The sequence below is a fragment of the Terrapene carolina genome, unplaced genomic scaffold (genome assembly GCF_002925995.2).
Source record: "Terrapene carolina triunguis isolate 2854851 unplaced genomic scaffold, T_m_triunguis-2.0 Scaffold192, whole genome shotgun sequence".
Taxonomy (NCBI): Eukaryota; Metazoa; Chordata; order Testudines; family Emydidae; genus Terrapene; species Terrapene triunguis.
Window position 1 is genome coordinate 7,686,316 of NW_020664543.1, and position 18,685 is coordinate 7,705,000.

Genomic DNA, 18,685 nt, shown 5'->3' on the forward strand with positions numbered 1-18,685 from the left:
ACTGTATGTATTAGTGTTTAGTAATGACATCTATCATTATTACTGCTAATAAAAAGGCCTTAAAAGTCTTGTATCACTAAAAAACAAGGAAATATGAATTTCCTGGATCACTTAAAGATGTAGGAATAGATCTGGAGATGCTAGAAATAGGAAAGAGTGTCTGCAATACATCTCTGAAGGGTAGTAAGAAATTAATAACAATAGCCTGCAGAATTATGACCTCCGCCAAAAATTAAATCAATGTTCCTTCAAATCTTTGTGAGCTGAGCTTTTCCTGGGATTCCCTGATGACTGCAATAGACAGACTAGAGAAACAATCTTCTTGAAGAGAGAAAATACTCTTCATTGACAAGTATTCTGGTAATCTCCCAGACAGTCATACTCTATTTCAGTCAGAATCAGTCAACGTATTTCTGCCCCTCCTAAGCAGTTTTGACAATTTTGGTCTGGATCTCATCAATTTCCTAAGATTTACAATTAACAGGAGTACAACTGGTTGTATTTTCCTACCGCCTTTAGGAGGAGATTATGCTAAATAGTTCTGAATCCTGACCTCCTGTTCGGATAAATGGATTTGCACACATTTCCAAACCAAGAATCAGTGCTCAGCTCTTGGCTTCTCAATATTTTAAGTCTTCTTGACAAATCAAGTTCTCATTCATTGCCAAGCAAAATATTTCTAATGATCTTTGGACTATTCCAAACTGTTTCTGAGCGGGGGGCGGGGGGGAGGGTTGAATCTCCTTTGCCTCAAAGGACAATTCTTTGTCACATAAAAAAATTAAAATTCTTCATAGACCATGTTTTGAAGCTGAACCTAATCAGCATCTGGAGAACGTCTGTGCAAAAAAAAGCATTAACAGGACCACAAGCATTTCAGAACAGCCTAAGCAAAACACAAACACTAACTAGAAACTGTGACAAATGACTCAAAACTGTGAAGAAAGAAAGGCTTTCGTGTGCTAATCTGGAAATTCTTTAGCAAAAGGGAAAGTTAGTCAGAAAAGAAGCAGCAACCAATTGGTTTTATTTATTCAAAAACAATGAGAAAGGATACTAGCAAAGCAGAACTGAATATCAGCCATTATTCACGTCGGTCTGACTCTAGCACTCAGTTGCTTTAAAATGTCCCAAGCAAAAGAGTTGTAACCACCTCTCTTGGGAAACTCTGCCAAAATCTATTAAATCTATTTTTCTCAGACACAACCTCAATTTTCCTTCCCTTAGTTTCATCTCATTAATCCTGGTTATTCTCATTGCAACACAGTAAAAATGCTTCTTAGGCCCGTTAGTCTTCTCATCTCTCCAATCTTCGTAGAGACACAGATGACTACCAGGCCTCATTCTACCTTCTTTGCTTGTTGCCAAGCAACACACATTTAGCTCTTTTAATCTTTCCCCATAAATCAATCACTCCTGCTCATCTTTCCCCTTCTTCTTTGAATGCCTACCAATTTGTAGACATCTTTCTGATAATGAGGTGCTTAGAACCGAAAGTCCTGATTTCCTGTAACTGACAGGAACAGACCAATGCAGTAAACAGAACACGACCATGGCAACATTTAGTTCAAATTTAACTTGAACACATAAAGATAATCATGTTTTCTGCCCAGTGCAAGTAGAGACAATATTGCTTTCCTACAATTTCTAGCATTTCTATATCAGGACTTAGGACCAGACGGTCCCCTGTAAATTGGCAAGGCAACATTAACTCCAATGACACTATAGCAATTTACACCTGCTGAACATCTGGCCAAAAATCTACATTTATAGACACAGAGTCCTGTGGCACCTTACAGACTAACAGAAGTATTGGAGCATAAGCTTTCGTGGGTGAATACCCACTTCGTCAGACGCATGTGGTGGAAATTTCCAGAGGCAGGTATAAATATGCAGGCAAGAAATTTCCACCACATGCGTCTGACGAAGTGGGTATTCACCCACGAAAGCTTATGCTCCAATACTTCTGTTAGTCTGTAAGGTGCCACAGGACTCTTTGTCACTTTTTACAGATCCAGACTAACACGGCTACCCCTCTGATAATTTATAGACATGTAAGACATTATATATTATATCATGAAGGACATTCATTATCTGCTAACAAATGTTCTGCACAGAGATGAGAAAAGGAAAAAAAATAGTATGACAAATTATCTTGTATTTATAGTAAACTGATTATCATATCACGGGAGAACACAAAACATCAAATGCTGATCATACTGACTGATGAGCAGTGCAGGACGTGTTTCTGATTCTCAAAATTACCACAAAGAGAAACATTCTTTTGGACATTTCTATCAAGTCTGTTCAGTAGAAAAAGAAAAATAACAGAACATTACCTTCTGTTGAAGCAGCATCAATCATTACTCGTTGCATGAGTACTGGTTCCAACCCAAAATCAAACACTACGGTTTGGCGAAATGTTCCAAAGATTTCCGTGTTAAAGGCTATACTGACTTTGTAAATGTAATGATCTATTCCATTTTGGGCCATCTTTCCTCCTATCCATTCCTGACAGTTTTCTGGGACTTCTTGTGATACCTGGGTAGTGCTGTCTCCAGCAGATATTGCAACGATATTGAAATGAGGACGATGGGCATCATAAAGCAATGCCACTCGATACAGCATTCTTGCAGGCTACAGAGAAATGCAAATATTGAAGTGACAATAAAATGCTGAAAACTATTTTATGAAGTGCTTCATTTGAGGCCAGATTAGGGGAGGCTAAAAGAAGCCTCAACTTCATTCAGCAGGCACAGCTGAGACTCTGCACTCTCCAGAACATAGTGTCCCCATAACTCCCAGCATCCACACCGGCAATCGCCATCCCAGTGGGGAGAAATAGAGTGGAGGTTGGACCATGCCCCACTACTTCACTTTAAAAGAACCATTTTGGAGTTGAAACACTAACTGCAAAAGTCTGTGGTTTTACTGCAGCAAAGAAATAAGATCCAAGTGCTGCAGCATGCTAGCTTTAATATTTATCCATTTTCAAAAGACGAGGAATCCTACCTTACAAGTGAGAACAAATGTCCACGTTTGTTGAGACTTTTTGGTGGTGACAGTAACCGAAAGTTCAGGATTATGCTCTACTCTCACTCCTTCTACACATTCACTAAGCTAGATTTAAAGAGAAAGAAACCTAGCGTTAAACTTCTACAGACATTGTCAATAAAGAAGACATTCAGGCCAAGTTAATATCTTAAAACAGAAAGCGTAAAATGATTGTTTCCTAAATTGAGGGTTGGTTTCAGCAAAAAGATTGTGCAGGATTCTAATATCAGCACAGGACAAGAACTAATTCAGATATGCGCTAAATCAGAGAGGCAGACAACAATTAAGATTGTAACTCAACAACATCACATTATGTATGCAAAAAAAACCCCAAAACAACCATCATCCAGGGAGAACAAACACTACCTGATTTTCTTGGGCATGGATCTCAAAAATCAGTTTAGCTCAGTTAGGTCTAAGATTTCAGTTGGAAATAAGGGTCTTATACAATAAGGCACTAAGACTGCATTCCCAACAGACCCAATATTCTCAGTGACTTCAGTGAGAGTACTAGAGTACCATGAGAGCAGAATCAGGCTTTCTGCTCATTAAACCATTTGGCAAATTGACCACTTTTCCCAGATTTTATCAACAATAGAGTGAAAAGAAATTCCTTCGTGTCAGTCATGAGAAGAGCTGTTTGAATGCTGCAAAACTAGTGCCACAAACATTCTTTGGAATTGCAAAGAGCTGTTGGGTTTGATCAGATCTATAACCCTTACTCTTCAGTATTCACAAACGTTTGTATGACCAAATGAAGTTTGGGGAATGGCTTTTCTTCATGCAAACTGCAAGCAAAGAAGGGGAGTCATGCACAAAAAGGAGTATTCACCACTGAAAATTAATGCTTTAGTTTAAAAAGTACCACCAACTGATCAGGGAGCAGGAACACCACCGCATGACAATTTGCGATCAATCCACAAGCTGTAGTTCACAAACTCCTTACTGAATTGCTGAGGAGAACAACTGCATTTGTAGAAACTACTCTCAGTCTATGAAAGCTTTGTAAGTAGGAAAAGTTTCTTGGTAATGAATAATTCGACCAGTTCTAGTGATAAGGGCTAAAAACAGGCTCATCTGAAATATGAACACAGAGAAGGAGTTTGTTTTCCTTACCACTTTCTCAGGAGATAATGAATTCATCCATTTCTCAATCAAGGTTTCCATATAACTACCCGAACATTGTTTGTTTTCCTTCTGTTGTTTTAATCTTATCAAGCGGGAAGCGTATCGTTTTTGCCATTCTGTTAGCTCTTCCTGGGAATGTGCTGAAGTACACTGTGCACCGTACCTGCAGATCCCTTGCTCTAAAAATCTACATAAAACATGAAAGACAATTATGCCTCAAACTTTTCAAAGTTCCATTTAAAAACAAAACAAACAGTAATTGAGATTTCACTTCAAAGAGTTTTCTTCTGGCTTTTGATTCTCTCACATAAAACATAAAATTGCAGGATCAGTCACTAGAAACTGGTTTAGCTACATATACATGTACATACAGGATTGTTCAGCAGCAGCCTCTCTTGCAGTAATGCCCATAATGGTATATGCAGAATTTTTTCAATGTAACCATAAAGGGCCATAAATCACTTTACTAAGAAACTTTTACGTTCAAATAAATACGTGCTGAACACCTAACAATGTCAATGACAAACTTTTCCCTAGAGGTCATGTTATTACTTATCAGATAAGTGCTCTTTCAGCAGAAGTTTTCTGAAGCAACAGTGACATCATGTGGTTCTTTTAGTTAACTTCAGGTACATATTGTGTAAATGTTCTACAGATAGATTTAGAAAATCTCCCAAAGGACATACTGAACACCAGCCTCTTTGAAACAAGAGAGTCAGACCAAGTATGTGTACAATACTTTATTATATTTGTGGATTTTTTAAAATAATGTAAAGTAATGTTCCCATGTGATATCATTTTGCTTACGCTTTAAAATTAAGAAATCCCTTTAGTGTCATCTTATCGCCCACACACAATTTAAGAATTGCAGTTTTCTCAGAAAATGCTATGCAACTGTTATTCTACACTTTGCATTCAAATAGCTGTATTATTTGGAAAATATTTTTGTAGCTAGAACTTTAACATGTCAGCTGCTGCAGCTGCAGTTCTATCATTCTTTAAAGCTGTAAATACTTAAAAAATTAGACTAGATGGAGTGAGAATTGGAAGATAGAATTTAATTTTTAAGGTTTGACAGTATTATGAAATCATCTGGTATACAGCATAAGATTGATTAATTATAACACCACATGTACCAAACAGCTGACGACAGCCAAGGATCCAAGCCATGATCTTGTAAATGTAGAAAATGTGTAACTATAACATTATGTTCATATATAAGTTTACACTACAGGACGAATTTAGACATCTTCCCACATAGATGTGTCACTGAAAAAGAGGATGGATCAACTAGGTCAAACCACAGTAAAAGTAAGTTACAAGTTAGATACTCAAATCATTGATAGATACAGCATATGATGATTAATGTTATGACCGTTTCATAGTAAATATATTATGTAACAATGCAAATTAGATGGTAAATCTAGAGCTATGTGGTTGAAAAAAATCACAGAAAAATCTTGAAGCAAAGTGTCTGATATACAAGCCACATTTACTTACAGTTGATTATTTGAATTAGCATACTCTTTCCCTTTAAGAAAAGTTTAGAAAGTTTAAAATGATGTCACTGTGTTGTGAAGGCTCAAAGTGTAAATTGTGTATAAAAGAAAGTAGACATTTTAGATATCATGTTAACAGAAGTGTTCTCCTATTATTTACTTAAAATATTTTCACTGAAAACAATTCTTTGTTTGGATTTAAACACTCCCCTGCAATGTTTCTAACATCATTGTACCAGTGCCTGAGAATTCTAGAGTGAAACTGATTAGGATTAAAAAGTGAAACTGACTAGTCTATTTTCACAGACTAAACTAAATGAAGGGCAAACACAAAACAAATTTATAAAAATGTGAGTAAAAGAAATTGTTTAAATTTAAGACAATCTATACTATTACTAGCAATACATGTAAGAGATTGTGCTTTGAATGTATAATTTTATCAACATCCCTTTAGAAGAAATTTCAAATTCATTCCTGACCTAATAAAAAAAATAAACCATAATAGACACTACTGGATATTTGGAAATTTTACTATTATTTAGAAAATGTTTTCCCTTTGTATTAGAAGTGTTCTCATTTTCGAGAAAATATTTCTAGAAACAAGTACTTGGGTTCTTCCTCATCAGCACTTAATAGGAAGATACAGCACTTTAAATCATTCACTATTAACTAGTTTTGCACACTCTTTCATTTCTCAGTACTTCTAGCAACAATTACATTTACTTTACACATTCAGTTCCTTATTGATTACGTCTTGCAATTCCTTCATTTCATTATCTAGTAGATGCCACATCTCTATTGCCATGTGCCACCTTCAAGACAACTGCGGTTTCAAAAATTAATATTCAGTGTTCTTACTGTCTCTTTATAAATAAATATAACTCCCACAGCCAGAATTATAATAATCACATGGATTCACTAATCAAGACCTTCTTCTCAACCCAAAGTTAATAGCTCCTGTAATACAGAAGTAATCAGTGGACATTAGATTATATCTTTAATGGAACAAAATTCAGAATTGGGATTAAAAATCTGGCTCAAAATGCCACTCTTCATAAAGGTACAATATTCAGAGTTAAAAACAGAGGGCCTGATTTTTCTAAAATGCTGCTGCTTCTTTCATATGGCAAAAAAAGACGATTAGCAACATTCAAATAACCAAGCCCAGGAGCAAGATGACAAACTTCACACAGTGCTCCTGTTATGTGAATGTCATCAAAAGGCTACCAAAATCAAATCGTCCATCTCCTGGCATGATTACCAGCATGAAATTATAAAATGCTGAGCACCGAAAACACCTTCTAACATCAATGGGAGATGCAGGTGCTCAGCACCTCTGAAAAATCAGGTCCAAACAACCTAGATTTTCACACGCTCAATCATACCAGCTGAAAAGCAGGTCAGATTGCTACACACCCTGGGAAATTAATTTCTGTATACATGACACATGCAAGACGGAATCAAGTCACAGGACTTCCCAGGTTAATATATCTTTTGGCGCTTTTACTAATGATAAAAACTACATACTCCATACACAGGCAGCATGGTCTAATGGACTGAGAAAGAGAGATTGAAGCTAAGAATGCCAATCTTAGCACAGGTTGTGTGATCTTGAGCAAGGCATTTCACCTGTGTGTGTGACCTTCTCCCTCTGCAAAATGGGACTAATCATACTTAAAGGTTGGTGTTATTGACTTCATTTTACAGAGAGAGAAACTGATGTGCTGAGAAATGAAGTGACTTAACCAGAGTCACACTGTGAATGGGTTCCCTGATCTAACAGGTAGGTTATATTCCTTGACCTCATAGTTTCTCCACTCATGAATTAAACAGTTATTGGCAAATAAAAGAAATGAAATTATCCCTTAAACAGAGGTGCTTCTCATCACCGATAAAACTATATCACTTTACCTCTTACACAACGTGTACTCCTCACTACTTGTGACACCCCTGGGTGGGGGGCGGAATTGCCAACCATCCTGAGATCCTGTAGAGTAATGGAGGATTCTGGTTATTTTTCCAGTTGCAAGTATTAGAATTATTGGTAGTAACTGCACAGGGTTATATGTTTCTGAACACCATCTCACAGGATATAAACACACAAGCAGGTCTGCTGTGTCCCCATAGCAATCTACTGAGCAATTGATTTCAATACCTGAGAAATTTATGTGGGACAAAAGTTGGAATCATATAAAGCAAGTTACAGAAATTAATCTGTAGTATCCCCATAACAAATTGACCAATAAATGTGGCCTGGAGTCTCCAAACAAAACTGGAGAGGGGGCATGCCTCTCCCATTTCATTGACTCAAGCTAACTATTCATGCAGTGTTCCCCTTTATTGCTAGTGCCTTCCCTCCAACTAAACATCAGGGACAAATGATTGGGCCGTGCCTGTACAAGACAACGGTGTTTCTTCAGACAGCTACAGTGGTTCCATCGTCAATGCTTCACCATGCAACTCAAAGCATCTTTTAAGTATGTTCTACTTACCATCTTCCAAATCTTCCCCATGGAATCCTGAGGGTACTTTGCAAGCTGCTGCCTGCAATTACAAAGAAAAAAAAGATATGTTGGTTCACATATCAAGATTTTGACTGTAAGTTCCATTTTGCTACTGTAGTCATAAGAGATTGTATTTTAACGGTCAGTACAAAAAAAAAAATCTCAACTAGTTCAAACAACATTCTGGTCACAAACCTGGGTCTCATGTTAACATGCCAGTAATTACAGTAACTGAATGGGGGAAACCTAATGTAAACATTAAATCTACTGTACCACAGTGTTCTTCTCTGATGAAAGAAAAAAATTTAATTGTACTATCTAAAAACTTTGACCCCAGTTCACCACAACATCAAACTGTGGCCAATAGGAGCCAGTCACAGCTCGCTGATCCTCATCAATCCAACCCCTGTGGAAGTAAGAACAGTAGGCGGGCTATTATAACGTCTGCCACTGGTATAAGGCCCATAATGGCTCTTATGCCAGGGGAGGATTAGGCATGGTAGAGCTCTACTACTCCATGTTCCCTCCCGGGCACAACCACCCCTAAAACACCTGATATCCCTTTTTTCTACCTTTTACTGGGGCAGGAGAGGCAGCTGGTGCAGAAAGTTGCAGAGGCACATCTCTGCCAGCGGAGAGCGCTCTCTGGCTATTTTAAGATCAGTTTGAATCACTCACATGGCACAAAGTGGCCTTAGTGGAACGGAGTGTGTGTCTTTTTTTTAAAAGCTATTGTTTAAAAAAGAGGGACTATTATTTTTGTGAGTGAATCATACTGCTGTTAGAAACATAAGAATTTAACATATGACATTGGCAAATGAAGTAGTGGGCTGGTCATTGAGCAGATTGTTCCAAAGCTGAAAGTAGATGCAACGGAAAGAGTCGAAGTGCAATCATTTTAATTTGCATCCGGAATAAGAGTACAGTCTTACAATGTACTGACACCTCTATTCATTTTATATTTAGACGAAAAGAAAAGCAGTGATTTAAAGAATATGAACAAAGTCCAAAGTCCATATAGGAAAACAGTAATTCAATCAATATATATAACGTTTAGACTAACCCCTCCCTCCTACAGATGTTGATGGAGCATCTAGAATTTGCTAGTCACTTTAAGTCTTACGTCATGTTTAGGACACAGCTAAGCGCTCTAGTGGATAATTTCCCCTGGAAAGAGGAATCACTTTCTGAGTCATAAGAAATAAATAGAGTGTATGTGGATGTTCTCATTTTTCCCTGCTCAATACTGCAAGCCACAGTCAACCACTTTTCAGCATTTTTCTTATTCTTTCGTCAAAAACAAAGATCCAAGACTGGTGTAAGGCTGCTTTAAAGATGGTAAAGACTGGTAGGGCAGTGGAGGCTATGGTGCCCAATATACCTTGTTCAAGGAGCACAGAACAAAACACCCTGCAATTGATCAGTTTTCACCTTCTTCCCAATAACATGCTTACTCTTACCTCTGTTTCAGCAAGAAGCATTTTTAGTCTTGTCAAATCTTTAGTTACCATCCCGTTCTAGGGAAAGAGAAAAACGTTAGTGCATTCGGTACGTAAATCCTCTGCTATGGTAAACACAGGCAGCAAGGAACATTTTTTTCTACCCAATATTTGGGAAAGGGGATGGGCAAGAGGGGAAGACAAATGAGCTGTTGAGTTTTATTACATAATGGTAAATGACATACTGTGCAACACTGAGCAAACATTATTATGCAACAAGGAAACTTGCCGTTGATAAAAGCTAATCTCACGCGACAGGTGTCAGGCAAAATGGGATACATGTGCAGGACAACTTGGTAAATAAACTCTAGGAAATCTGGCGGTCACCCACATGAAGCATTAATAGCCTCAACATTCACAAGACAGTATCATTCAGAACAAATACCCTAGAGGCACTGTGGCCCACCGGAAAGGGATTCAAGAGACCTGGATTCTATTCACAGCATGACCACTGGCCTGGTGGGTGGCCTTGGGCAAGTCATTTCACTTCTCTGTGCCTCAGCTTCCCCATCTGTAAAATGGGGATGATGATACTGACCCTCCTTTGTAAAGAGCTTTGAGATCTATTGATGACAAGTTCTATATAAGGGCTAGGTATTATTACTATTATTATTGTTATTAGAATATTTACTCCAACTCAGAAGGAGTCAATATCAGAAATTCACACTACTGTATCCATGATCTAGTCACTTCTTCTCAAGAAGCTATTTTGCAAATTGATTACTTTTACAGTCTAACTCTTTCCATTCTGGAGTATGTTCCCTTTAACTCATCTGTAACAGCTTTCACTACAATGTAAGGGTTAGCCTTCTAACTGAAAAATAACTTCACGTTCAAGGGAATCCCAAGTAAAATCCTTTAAAATGAATTTATCTAAAGTAAAGCAATCTCATACACATTGAGGGCATGATCCTGAACTCAGGAGTTCTGATTCAGGTCTGTGGTTTCATTTAACTGACACTTACTGCATTTATTAAGTGCCACTGAGTTTGTTAGATAGCAGATTGTTATAATCCTCCTTTACATTCCACCTGTACTACAGAGCAGCAAAAAGAAACTCAAATATCTTTACTGCACATTTGATAATCCTCATACACAGAGCTTTTATTTGAAATGCTATTCCATTTCTTTCCAAAAGCAGAATTCACACATCCAACTTGTAGGGCTCAAATATAGAGCATAAAGAATTTAAGTTACTGAGAATCATTCCCTTATACTACTGTGGGGGAAGCTGGATGCATTCCAGCTTCTGCAAGTAAAAACACTCCAAACTTTATTCATTGAATTACTCCACACAGACACTGGAAGAAGTCAGTAAACCATTTGCTGGCTTTAATACTCCTACTGAAAACAACCACGAATTATGATCTTTGATCTGTCATGAGATCGTAAGTTTCAGTTTGGGCGTAGGGGCTTCACTTAGAAAGACCAAGCTATGTGTCAACCCACTGTAGAATAACAGCCTGAAATGCATTGCCTAGGTAATGGAGTATTTGGCTATTTACATTATTTTTTCTGAAGGCAAACTCCTACTAAAAGACATGAAAATGTATGTCAATCCTTTTCATTCTTTTTGTTTATCTTCATAACGATATCAGATAAAAGTAAATTATTACTCAGAGAGTGCATTATTTTAAAGAGAGAATATATCTCAGCAAATTTGTTTGCCATCAGGAGTGTATTACACCAACATAATGTATTCCTCTGCCGTTACAATATTTATATCCAAATTTAGATTTCTTCAAAACTAGCCAATCATCCACATGCAGTAGGATACCCAAGATGCATATTTGTTCCTTGCACAGCACCCCAATCTTAGATGTTATAAGGGGGTATAACAGGAAGAGGCATGTTTACAGTCAGTGTCGCGCTGCATGTCAACCAATCCCAAGACTTGTTAAAGATGCCAGGATTCATCAATGGAAGCCCTCCAATCAAGGGACAGTAGCCCCAATGGTTGATCGCTACAGCAATCAACCACAATAGGGAAAACAAGAGCCCCTTCCCTGATGAAAGTGAAAGGAGATTTGTACCACCACCACCACTTCTACCAAACATTTTAAGCTTCAAGTAGGCTTTAGATTTTATACTCTTCAGAGCAAAGGCCCAACAATTATTTGGCACAGCTCACATATTGTATAGCAACAAGTGGACTTATGGTATTTTATATATATTAGTATTAATGCTGCATGTTTAAGCTCTTAAATCATTCAACAATTATAGGAACACCCTTAAAATGATAAATGTATTAAAATTAGAAACTTGCTTTCACAGAATGCTTTTTTGCTTTTTCTTGCAAAGGCCTGAGTTCAGGGTTCTGGGTTTCTCCTCAAGGAGCTTTTGAAGTCATTAACACCTCTGAGAGCAGAGCAGAGCCTTCCTTACACTACCTTTGATGTGAGTGTTACCATCAGCTCATACAGGTGAAACCTGGAGCACAGATACTGAAACTGTGTGAAACTGAAACTGTGAGAAACTGAACACAGATAGTAAATCCTGTGAAGGCTGATGTACATCCTTAACTTTACACGTGACTGGAGTCAGGGAGACTACTCATGTGCATGAGGTAAAGCACCTCTGTAAGAGCTCTGCTGGATGAGGGCCTAAAAGAGGAAACTTGAACTCAGGTCGCAGCAGATGAGTCAAACTATTTGATTTTAGAATGAAGTATTTGGATTATTTTCTATGTCCAACAGCTGTGAAGTTTACTTAAAAACAATTTGGGTCATCTTTAAAAAATATAATCACATCAATGTGCTTTCTGCTATAAAAGCTGAACTTAGTCAACTGAAGCACACACAAAAAGGTCTCAGGTGGATGGTTAAAATACAGGCAAAAAGGATGGAAACGTATGCTCTGCTCTATTAAATGGCACATGTATAAAAATTACAGTACATTCCATGGGGATTAGATGCAGACAACTAATTTGAACATTCTACAGATTTATAACAAAAGTAGAAAAAAATCCGCAAAAAAGCGCACTGGCTCAGAAACATTGGTAAAGCAACAACCTGGGCTCTTGCTTACATATGAGCACCTGAATGTTTTAATATACATTTATCCTTGGATTTTCCATATGAACTATTTTATTGTTATCTATTGGTCAAAGAGACAGTCGGAGGTCTGCTACTAAATGACTAAAAAAATCCAAAAGGAAATTAGTTTTCAAGTGTTGTAAATTAAATCACATCCACTTACCAATGATTCACCCATCAGTGATTTGGAAAGAACATTAGATACAACTTGCAGCTTCCCTTTAAGATGCATGCAGCAAAGCACTGCACGGAAAGAGCCATCTCCCTTGGCCAGTCCCTCTCCCAGCACTGCAACACAAAGCACCAACTTTTAGCCCCACCACAAGACAGTACAAACTTAACTACACCCAACTCAGTTTTCCCTTCACCTTTAAAACTAAAATGTCATCTGAGACCTAGGTTCACACCTTCCCTTCCTGAATCGGCAAGGCTTGGACCGGCTTTGCCCTCATGCCTACTGTCATTTAGCAGTGACGTCTCCCACCAACTAAGAAATTATGTAAATGAGCTCAAAGGAGATGCAAGCCCATCAGCCTTTAGCCAAAAGGGTGGTGACAGCATCCTTGAAGTTAGGGGACAGTTACTTCAGCTCTTTGACAAGGATACAAAGGATCTCCCTCATCCCTCCAAGAGTCAAAACTGCAACAAACCACATTTTGGTGATAAAAACATGTTCATGAGGATCCATTCATGCTAGCACAAAGCAACTTTGTAGTTTGCAAATTTACCAAACCTCTTCATTGGTCAGTTGCTCCAAAGAAATTAATTTTCTTACTACTTTAAAACAAAATAGTCCAGGTGACTTGGTATTCACTCGTGCTGCAATAGGAATGATCGTTTTGATCCTGATATTTAAAAGCTTCATGTAACAGTAAACTTTGTACCAGTAAACTCTGGGATCAGACAGCTAGCCAAACAGATACTTTCCTTGACATTTGCAATAGCAAAAGGATTTATTTCATGATACAGAAATGCTCCAGTCCAGTAGTAATAACACTTAATTATGTGTGTTACTTGGCCAGAAAGAAAATTTCCTTTTTAAGAGACTGAAACGTTAAGTAAAATTATGCATGCAAATTGTAATAATGTAGGAAGCCTGTTTGTTAAAGTTACAGTCAAAAATATACATTGTTGTTATTGCAGACAATGTCACCACTTGTGTTTCTACTGCCAATCACCAGTTATGCAGGTCTTAGATGTGTGTAGCTCCCATTAATGCTAATGGGAAGTTTACAGGCACAAGGACTGCAGGATTAGATTCTCAAAAAACAAATCAATTCTCCCACTTAATAGGTGTACATGTCGTTATGGGAAATTATGTGAACACAACAACGAAAGAATAGTCCCAAAAGAACATCTATATAAAAAATGACAGGACATGTTTTCCACTATATAATGGCAACCAAACCCTGATTTTAAGATGCCTACAACATGACTCTCTGAATTCAAATCACACTGCGGCTGCTGACAACAATTTCAGAACAGAGACTTACTTCCCAAATCAGAAGGAAAAACAAAGCTCCAGAAACTCAGTTTTAAGATGTATGACAGTTAATAATTAGGATAACATACCTCGAACTTTAGATAATCAATTAAGATATTTTATATATTTAATTGGAGTTATTTAGCTAAAGCATTCTGTTGCAGTAGGCCAGCACATTGTAACTTTTCATTTTTAACAAAATTCTTTGAATCTTTATGGAATAATTTAAGAGATGCACCCTTACAGTAAGCCCTTGTGCTTCTATCAGTACATACAACTGTTTGTAGAGAATACATACTTCTAGCATGCATGCTAGAGCATGCATTTCATTCCTTTTAAATCAAAATGAAGTCATTGGTGTCTGCAATATGTCAAGTCTTGTAAAAAGTCATAACTGCAGATTGAATAAAGCTTTTTCGGTCAAAAAGGTTTGTGCATGCTTCAATGGATACCGTTATAGCCGACAGGCCTAAAACTTGATACACGCATGGCATTTTTATTTTAAAATGTCCTTTCAATAGTAATAAAAAACTTAGACCCACCGAGACAACCTCTGCAGCTGTCTTGAAATGCTAGCTGCTGGGAGAAGATCAATTAAAAGTACAGAATAGGGCAAGACAATCAAATCTGTTTATATATAGATTATAAAAATCGTTTTGGTATTAAAATTGTTCTAAAATTACATATTTTAGACCTGGAGAAAAAAAAAGATTTGTACGTATAATATGCTAGACCAGACTTCCGTCTAGAACAGCCCTGTAAGTGGGTCTGATTTTAAAGGCTTATCATGGCCAGAACACTGTTTAATTTTTTCTCCCTACCATGCATTTCAAAAGAGATCTGTTTAAATCAAAAATACGTGTTAATCTGCTCTACAGTTGGCATATTTTTTCAGCAATTACCATATTATAGGTGCCCAATAAGGAAAAATATTCTTAACTGTATAGCTCCTTTGAAATATTCAGGTATCTGCTATACATGCTGAGAAGAAACAAAGATAGTCTCCCCGTGTAAGTCACAAAGCTGTCTCAAGGATAAATCCCACCCTTACTGCAATCAATGGCAAATCTTCCATTTGACTTCAATAGGACCCAGATTTGGTCCTCAGAATATTAGTCAATGAAAATACAATTAATTTAATGGTATTCTCTCTTCTCCCTCCTCTCACCATTATTCATCCTTCCATACATCTCTTCCTGGCTTATTCACTGTCAGGAAGGACAACTGTGCAGGCCAGTTCAGAACAATGCATCTCTGGCTCTAGCAGCAGATACAATAGGTGGATTTTAAATATAGCACTGTTTTAAGGACAGCATTGCATATGATGAATACATAGAAAATATTCAGAAGTGATAAACTCTCAATCATCCCATCAAGTGAATACATCTATAGTACAAGTAATCACACAGTGCCCATTTAACAATTGCTTTCAAACTGAATCAGGGCTTGGGGGGGTGGGGGGTGGAAATCTTCGTATTACAATTCAAGATTAGTTAAAGAGTCAGAGCACCAAAAGGTGGGACCTACCCACAGTATAATTTATTTCCCAAGTCTATGCTAATAAAGCCTGATTCCATACCCAATGAAATCAATGAAAAGAATCTGATTGTCTTGGGTGTTGGATCAGGTCCATAATAAAAGAACAGAACTTTAGCACAGATTCCTCTGTAAGACTCCAATTCAATAACGCACTAGAATACATATTTAACTTTAAGTATGGGCTTTACTACACAAGTGCTTAAGGGCTTTGCTGAATAGGGCTGAATTTAAGCATGTTCTTAAAGTCAAGCACGTTTTGCTGAATCGTGGCCTAAATGCAGATAAAACATTTATTCTTGCCTCTGGGAAGGCAGGCAAAATTGCCAGCTTCTTCTTGGTCATCAGAGGGATTCGCGGTCCACTGGTCAGCTGCCACCCTCCACAGCAGAGGTGGCTGTATTTCAGTGGGGTTGTACTGACATTATAAACCAGAGCAATAATTTGGGTAGGACAATTTTATGACATTAAAAAGGCAAATATTTTGATATTCATTTTAGAATGTTCTGTAATCCAGAGAACTGATTACATGTTCTTAGAAATCACAATAGATAAATAAATCAGCATACCATGCCTACAGTCTTCATCTGCTTGTCCATAGTTTTTCTGGGGGGAGGGAAAAAAAGGTTTAAAAACAATATTATTCCAATCAGGATAAACGACTTCCTGCTCCAATCAACAGCTCCCTTTGAAACGTCAAATACCCCATTTTCTCTTACACATTTTTTCAAGGTAGATAATGTGATATAGTTGAAGGTACATTAGTTCAACCTGAACTTCAGACATGGGTCTAATACATTCACCTTTAGAATGTTGTCTTTTTCCAGGATTCTAACCAAATGGATGTTTTAAGAGAAGAGGCATCTTTGTGTTTGTGTGAAGCCACAAAATCCGGAGGGAAATATAAAACTATCATTTCCCACGTTTGCTTAAAATTCAGACTGTTGCCTGTGCATTGTACAGTTTACTTAATCTTGCACTATTATGGTGCGGTCAGAACCTGCAGGGTATATATTGTACTTGAAAAATCACAGTTTGTACATGTTCAGTAGAGACTTGCTAGAGCTTTGCAACTAAATTCCCTGAAGATCCCATTCAGATAGGCAACCTTAATTCTGGCACTTCCTAACTTTTGAGCGCTTGACTTTGCAACCTTATTAATAGTCTTTTAACATAGTTTTTATGTTAATTTAATATATATAATGTAATACATTATTAGTGAATATTTCTGTTGCTGGAATAAGCTTCACCAAAGTTAAAATATGTTTTTTTAGTCAATCATTTATTCAGATCCATACTACATTTGGGTCCCAATCCTGCAAGCTACTACACACAGGTAAACAGACCCCTGCAAAACTGAATCTTTACATCTGCTTTTGCAAGGAGGGGTTTTATGTCCAAGCAACATGACAATGATAATAAGGTTCTGATTTCTAATTAAACATTGAAAGATAAAAGGCACTTGATTCTTCTTCCCAGGTCACCTGATTCTATTAAAGAGTCACACTCACAAGTTGTAAAAAAGAAGCAATTCTATAGAGAAGACTCTCAATTTTTATGCGGTCGATTTCAGCCTGGCATGCCTCCGGGAAGTGAGCTGGGGGGTACTGGCTGAGGGAAAGGAGTGCCTCCGTGCAGTGCTTCACAGCCACTTCATAATCCTGCTGTTTAAGTGATTCACATGCTTGTTCACATGACTTCTCTGGTCTTCTGTCTGCCATGACTCAGGGACAGAAATCCTAAAGAGGGGGCAAGGGGATGATAAATGTTGGTTAGCTTTATACTGGTGATCAGATCTTGGCAAGCCTCCTTCTGTTCTCACTTTCAAGGGACCATAATCTTACCCCATCTACCCAGCTCCACTCATGTTTCCTACCTCACCCCCTCCTACTCCCTAAACTCTTCCTAATCCTTTCTTCATAGTTCATCACCTCCCCTCTTGCTCTTAGTTTTAGCCAGGAGTCATCAAGGTACATAAGCACATGCTGAACTTTAAGCCAGTGAGTAATCCCATTGGTTTCAAGTTAGGCATGTGCATAAGTACCTTACTGAATGATTACCCACCCAATGTTCTGTGCCTTCATTAACGACACCCCCTATCCTTTGAGAATAACCTACTTCCTAGTCACCAAGTGTCTTTTCTCTCAACCTTCAATCCTCTCCTCCAAGCCACCCCTCTCTCCAGGAGCACTTTTGCTCTTAAAGTATGTGGCCTCAGGCGGGTGGGTGAAAGTAAGTAAGAATTTTAAGTGGTTTTGCTGTTCATTTCCAGTCTCTTTCATGTTTTATTCATATTGATGTCAGACAGAGCCCAGAGGTCCCAAGTAGGTCGGGTAGCATTATGCTTGCTGCCATCTTGATTTTTTGGGACTTTGAGTTTTGTTTTTTAAGATGTAGTCTTTTAGAAAAGAAAGTGTAATGGGGGGCGGGAGGGTAGGGGCTAGCTGGATGCCACCGAAACTCACTTTCAACAATTTAAGGATGTTTTTTGTTTGAAATAAAGTTTACATCCAAGGTGGTAAGGATTATCTGCCAAAAATATACATGGTCAGCAAAGCACAAAACCTTTCAATAACTCCCCTCTACAATCTCATCCCTCCAATAACTATATTTAAATAGATTTTACAGGTTCAGGACAGCTATTTTAGTTTAAAATGGACTTGACAAGAATTTGTTTTGATAGTTGAAGCAGGGAATGATGCAATTTCTCATTTTCTTTTTAGCAAGCAGCTCACCTTTGGCAAATTTCCCTAAAATGAATTATCTCATATTGTTATGAGATTATGTATAGCTCTTATAGATATAAAATCAGCTTTTGTGATATTTTAAAATAATTTCCATCTCTAGGACATTTAAAAAATTCACTATTAGAAATCCCCATTATGTTTGATCTTTCTAGGTCTTTATCCATCTAAGGTGCCTGAATTTCAACAAGTCTAAAGCTCAA

The 18,685-nt window shown here is 37.6% G+C and overlaps 1 protein-coding gene across 2 annotated transcripts in view; it reads right to left on the reverse strand.

The window, feature by feature from the left end:
• The window catches only part of HELZ (helicase with zinc finger), a 140,357-nt gene that overhangs the window by 102,696 nt on the left and 18,976 nt on the right, over positions 1-18,685 (reverse strand). For both annotated transcript variants that reach the window (XM_026654401.1, XM_026654400.1), the window contains exons 2-10: positions 17,250-17,477; positions 16,308-16,344; positions 12,883-13,007; positions 9,646-9,702; positions 8,174-8,225; positions 7,593-7,668; positions 4,171-4,369; positions 3,013-3,120; positions 2,340-2,637 (exon numbers count right to left, since the gene is read on the reverse strand). In XM_026654401.1, the coding sequence (XP_026510186.1) occupies positions 2,340-2,637; positions 3,013-3,120; positions 4,171-4,369; positions 7,593-7,668; positions 8,174-8,225; positions 9,646-9,702; positions 12,883-13,007; positions 16,308-16,344; positions 17,250-17,459 (1,162 nt within the window). In that variant the 5' untranslated portion in view covers positions 17,460-17,477. The remainder of the gene's footprint in view (positions 1-2,339; positions 2,638-3,012; positions 3,121-4,170; positions 4,370-7,592; positions 7,669-8,173; positions 8,226-9,645; positions 9,703-12,882; positions 13,008-16,307; positions 16,345-17,249; positions 17,478-18,685) is intronic.